This window comes from Mastigoproctus giganteus, chromosome 4, assembly GCF_048544385.1.
Source record: "Mastigoproctus giganteus isolate SK-2022 chromosome 4, ASM4854438v1, whole genome shotgun sequence".
Lineage (NCBI taxonomy): Eukaryota > Metazoa > Arthropoda > Arachnida > Uropygi > Thelyphonidae > Mastigoproctus > Mastigoproctus giganteus.
The window spans coordinates 142,465,840-142,471,839 of record NC_143578.1 but is presented as its reverse complement, the minus strand read 5'-3'; the positions used below and the strand labels follow the sequence as shown (position 1 = coordinate 142,471,839).

The 6,000-nt window shown below is 36.6% G+C and overlaps 1 protein-coding gene across 1 annotated transcript in view; it reads left to right on the top strand.

Annotated features, from left to right (window-relative positions):
- Positions 1 to 307: 307 nt before the first annotated feature.
- Positions 308 to 6,000, top strand: part of LOC150087103 (uncharacterized) — a 415,820-nt gene continuing 410,127 nt past the window's right edge. The window contains exon 1 of the mRNA XM_090371812.1: positions 308 to 927. Coding sequence (XP_090227938.1) covers positions 780 to 927 — 148 coding nt within the window. The 5' untranslated portion in view covers positions 308 to 779. The remainder of the gene's footprint in view (positions 928 to 6,000) is intronic.

The window sequence follows — 6,000 nt, the reverse complement described above, 5'->3', positions numbered from 1 at the left end:
CATGAGAGGGCATAAATTCAAATTGAGGAAAGACAGATGTAGGATAGATGTGCGGAAATTTGCCTTTAGCCAGCGGGTAGTTGGTTGGTGGAACAGACTTCCATCCCTTGTTGTGGAAGTTGATAGCCTAAATAAATATAAGGCTCAGCTGGACAGGTATTTCGAATGAAGTGGAACGGAGTGAAGTGGAAGTTTTTTTTTTTTTTTTTTTTTTGGCTGATGCTGCATAAGCTTGCTTTCTTTCATCATATAATGCTAATGCTAAAAATAAATTAATATCCTTAAACACTTCTAATAGTAATGTCACTCCTACAGAATTACAAAGGGGAATGGGAATAGCGACATGAAAAGAGTATGGAATTCCAAAGTGTGCGTTATTTTATTTAATTAAACTTGCTTACTTGCATCATTTTCCCCCACTAATAAATTCCACTCTTCACTTTGTAGTATGGCATGTCTTGCCCCCCCCCCCCATAGAGCAGTAGGATATTACCCTGTGTTTCCCCCAAAGTCTTGTTATTACATGTGACGTCACTTAAGTAATATTAAAGTATAGTTGTGTCATTTTTGTGTGTTCGGATTTGTGCATATTGGGATGTTTTTGAACCTTCCTATTCTAAAATTTTATTAGTTTAAACTGATACTGTGTGTGCATAAGTTAAGATAAATGTAAACTTTTTAGTACAGGAAACAGTTTCTTGTTGGACCAATATAATACAATGCTTGTCTTGTTTTAGCTCTAAAAGGATCCCATCTCGATTTTCCCTTCATATACTAACATGGCGGTAACAGAATTTGGAACCGGGAAGAGTGTTGTTGTTTTAGCGATAGTTGTAGGATGTTTTGCCATTCTTTGGCCAAAAATTTTTTATCCGATGATGCAGACAGCATTTTCCATGACATCTCCAAAGCATGATAACGAAGATGGTAAGTGAATTGTTATTTGTCTATAGGGTGTGCGAGAAGACCCGTTATATCTTTCCCCCTCTCAAAACATTTTAGTATTAGTGGTATGTGGTATATGATGCAAGTTATAAGTAGTATTGACGATGGTATATCAAGCTTAATGTCCAAGTTTGCAGACGCTGGTGCTATATAAGCAAGCTTATATAGCACCAGCGGAAAAAAAAAAAAAAAAAAAAATTTTTTCCATTTCACCTATCCATTCGCTCCAAAAGTATGGCTAGTTCTTCATATTACGATTAGTAGTGGTTAAATGAAGCAGCGAAGCAAGCAAATGCTGCATCAGTAATAGAAAAAAAAAAAAAAATCGTCATTTCTGGTAATTAATTTTTAAAAACCTAATAATTCATCGAAACAGTAATTACCCAGGGGCTCACATCTGGTGAGTATGGGCTTGGCAAACCCAGGATCCTGAGCTTGGATATCATTCTGACTCCCTCTCTTTCACTGTCATGGTAACTCTGTGAATTTGTTTTTTTTTTTTTTTTTTTTGGCTGCTGCTGCTGCCCCACTATATGGCTAATAATATGTCATCAGCATTTAGTTTACTGAACACATTTTCTAGTTTCCTAGACACTGCAGTTTATAGAACCCCACACCTTTCTTGGTAAAAGTATTGTTTTGTGCCCCCATCTGATCTCATTGCTTTCTCTGCACTTATTCCAACAGAACTGTATGTTTCTTGAAATAAGTTCCAAACTTATAAGCAGTCCTCAACGTGTGGCCTAATCATTTCCCTTACACAATGGTATAATAACCTCTTGCAAAATTACCCGCTATGCTCCAGAACACGGTGCACCTTCAGCCTGCCATGGTCTTGGGGTGTTTATTCCCCCTCTTCCAGCTGTTTTAAAATAGGAAAACGAGTTCCCGATTTTAAAAAAGCGGCAAGGGTGGGATAAACACCCTAACTAACGCTAACCATAGCAGGTTAGGCACTTGATTTTCAAAGGGGCACCGTGTTCTGGAGTTTTACCAAATTACCATATATCTGATGAAATCCCACAAGCCACCAGCAGCTTCTCTGCATTTGAACGGTATCCTGCATTTTTCAGTGTTAAACCTGAATTTCCCTCCCCCCCACCAATTGTTATAACAGTTGTAGGTTCTGAAGGAAGTTGTGGGTATTAGAAATGTTTAATATATTAGTAGCACTATGTTATCTGATCATCTCATGTAAAAGCGATTCCTAGTATTTGGCATTAGTGCTATGTTAGTATTAAATGTGATATGCCTTCTCAGTATTGTTAATTAATAAATATTGAAAACATAAGGGAAGGTGAGCATTGAACCCTAAGATACTCCAATTAGGCCATGAAGAGCAGTTTCCAATAAAATCTACTCTATCTCTCTCTCATGCCCCACAATCATCTTTTCATCCATAGTAGTAACTTGTTTCTAATGCCTTACAGCTTAAATTTGTATATTATTCATTCACGAGTAACTATCAAAAGTTTTACTGAAATCGAAGCATGTGATTTGAAATAACATAATGAAATTAAAAATTCCATGAGCTGCCCTAGTAGTCTCTCTGCACTACATAGAGAACTTAATGTCACAATATACAGTTACCTTTAAGGTTTTTTCACTCTTCATTGTGTTGAGTTTGTTGTCTCACAAAGTTGTTTTTCCACATTTGGCAAAATTCTTATATTGTTTTGGCATTGTTGCTATTCAAAATTAGTACTTTGCATTAATTGATACTAAACTTGAATTGTCATTTTTCAGACCATCTGCATAATTTATTCAGGTATCGTTGGTGTTGCAGCCTTAATTCCTTTCTGTCATAATAGCTAATCAGATATATGCATTTTATATTAATGTAATATAATCGAAACAGTATTATATTGTTTCTGTTATATTACATTAATACATTATATTTCAATATTATACTGGGAATATGTACATAATAACCAGTGCCTGATCAACGTTATAAGTAAATTAATAGCCTTAAGAACTTGAAGCATTTCGCTATTTTTATATTTAGCCTTAAAAACTTCTAATAGTAATGGAGTGCCTTTTTAAGAAACAATATATTTAATATATTGTTTCTTCTAGTTCCAGGTTACAATTAGGTATACTTTTATCCCATTACTGAAAACCTCTTCACATGTTATTGTAGATGCAAAATATTTATTCAGTTTATCAACAGAGGAATAAATAGGACATTCATATCTAGTGGATCAGTGTGATTTATCCCTTTCCTCCTAGCGTTAACACAAGCAAAGAATTTTTTGTGAAAATGACTTCTCATTATCATAGCTCAAAAGCTGATTTCAGAATAGTTTGTATTTCCATAGGCATTAATTTATAACCATACATGCCGACCGGGCTAGCCGGGTGGGTAAAGTGCCTGCCTGGCAACCCAAAGGTCGCAGGTTCGATTCCTGCCTCGGGCTCGGATCAAAGTACTGCAAAAACCTTGGGAGATGCATTATGGCCACAGAAGCCTATGCGCCAACAACAACCAAAAAAATTAAAAAATTTAAAAAAATAACCATCCATGCAACCCGCCCTCCCCCCAATTGTTATAACAGTTGTAGGTTCTGAAGGAAGTTGTGGGTATTAGAACTTTTGTAGATTTATTGTATTACTGCTTTCTACAACAATTAAGAGAGACAACAAGAGAAAGCAATACTCTTCATGATTATCAGCAGTGGTGCTTCATGCATTAAAAATTTCTAGATAAAGGAACCACTAGGTGGCAGTGATAACATAATGATGTGGAATTTACTTAAAGATATAACTACTGTCAAGGGTAAAGAGAATAGATTTTACTTTTGTTCTGGTGGCTAGAATGTTGTGGACAGTTTTTAAATAACCCCAGGGGCTCACATCTGGTGAGTATGGGATTGGCACACCCAGGGTCCTGAGCTGGATATCATCATTCTTCTCTTGGTGATTCCCTTCTACTTTTGACTCTCTGTCTCTCAGGGTAACTCAGGAATTTTTTGTTTGCCTGGTGCAGCATAAGCTGCAGGCTTCCTTGCACCCTATAGCTAATAATAATAAAAAAAAATTTCTTTCAGTGGGATGAACATGTTGGTTTTACCAACTGCAAATTCCAAATGGAAATGCATTCAGTGAAGTAGTTATAGAAGCAACTAAGCTTGTATACTAACTGAAATACACTGGTGTTCAGAGAAAGTACATCACCCCTTAAAATTGTAATTGTCTTGAGAATAACGTAAGTATATGGCAATATTTCTTACAGATTACATCAGATAAGATTGACACACGTAGATGATGACATAATATAGCTTCAGCTGTTACTTTCAGCTATATAAGCATGCTCTACAAAAATTGCAGTCATTCCTTGCTTGTGTCGGATGGCGAGTTACGTACAGTTGACACCATGAAGAAAGAGTGCTATTGTTGTTTTACGTGAGGAAGAATGTTCTTCCCATGGTATTGCTTATAGTGTGTCTTGTAATCAGTTGACAGTGAGTAGACTTCTTTCCAAACTCAAGAATACTGGTTCTGCTGATAGGAAAAATGGAACCGGATGCAAACGAGTTACTACGCGAAAACAGGACTGCATTTTGAAGCGCTTATGCCTTAAAAACCGTAAAGCTTCTTTGTCTGAGCTGAAAAGAGAATGGAAAAAACATACAGGAGTGGTAGCAAGTTCAGTAACAGTCAGAAGATGCCTCTTCAAAAATGGACTTGTAGCCCATCATCCAAAGAAGCCCCTCCTCACACAAAAATGAAAGAGGCCCGATTAATTTGGTGTAAGGAGCATGTGAAATGGACCCCCAAGCAGTGGAAGTCAGTTATTTTCTCGGATGAGAAGAAATTCAACCTGCATGGCTCTGAGGGGAGACAAACGATTTGCCCCAGATGTGAAGAATACCATCCAGACTGTATGGTGTCTACAGTGAAATTCCCTACCAGTCAAATGATATGGGGGTGCATTTCGTATCACTGAATAGGTCACCTGCAGTTTATAAAAGGCTCCCTAAATGCCAATGGATACATAACTATATTGGAAGGCAAATTGCTGCCAACCATTAGAGATCATTTCAACCTGCCAAGTAAGTGCATCTTTCAGGACGACTCTGCTCCTTGTCATCGGGGGAAAAAGTGTAATTCACTTCTGTAGTTACTTTAGCTTCATTTCTACATTAAAGGTTTGACAGTAATGTGTTTACCTTTGAAAAAATGGTTGGAAGAACAGTCCATTACAACTCTTAGCTGGCCAGGAAACAGCCTGGAACTGAATCTTATAGAGAACTGTTGGCATCGTGTGGAATCTGCAGTTGCCAGAAAGAAACCAAAGACCCTTCATGAATTTCAGGAAGCCATAATTCGTGTTTGGAACCACAAACTATCAGTTGATTAACTTCAGAAATTGATTTTGTCAATGCCTCTGATGGTGTGCTGCTGTCATCAGGGCCAGAGGTGGTTCAACTAAATATTAGTTTGCAGCTGGTGAACTTTTCATTTTGTTTTCCATTTAAAATGATAAACTGAAGCAAGAGGACTTTTGATAACATTTCAGCCAGAATTGTCGTGTTTCCCAAAACTGTTGTATAAAGTTTGGAATATTTTGAGAGCACATGTCAAATATTATTTAGCTTTGTCTTTACTATTAATAAACATCTATTGTTTATACATCTATTTGTGATGTAACGCAGCATGTATTGTACCACTTTCTTTGAAGACCAGTGTATATTGTTCAACATTTTGACCTAAATGGATGTCACATGAACTGATGAGATTAGGGGCAGAAAAGAAAATTACATGGGATGATTATAAGTTATTATGGGACAAGGAACTTATAGCTAGTACAAATTAGCTGAAATCGTGGGTGCCCGCAGTAAGGGGAAATCAGAGGAACACTTGCTTGCCCTCTGGAGTTTTCAATTTTAATATAATTCTCGTAATTTTTTTTTCTCACAGGAGGACTCACAAAAAAAAAAAAAAAAAGTAAGATTACCATATTTCCCCATGTATAAGATGCACCTTAATTTTGGGGCCAGAAATTTGAAAAAAAATGTATTACATAAAGTTATTGAACTCAAGTTTTATTCATCA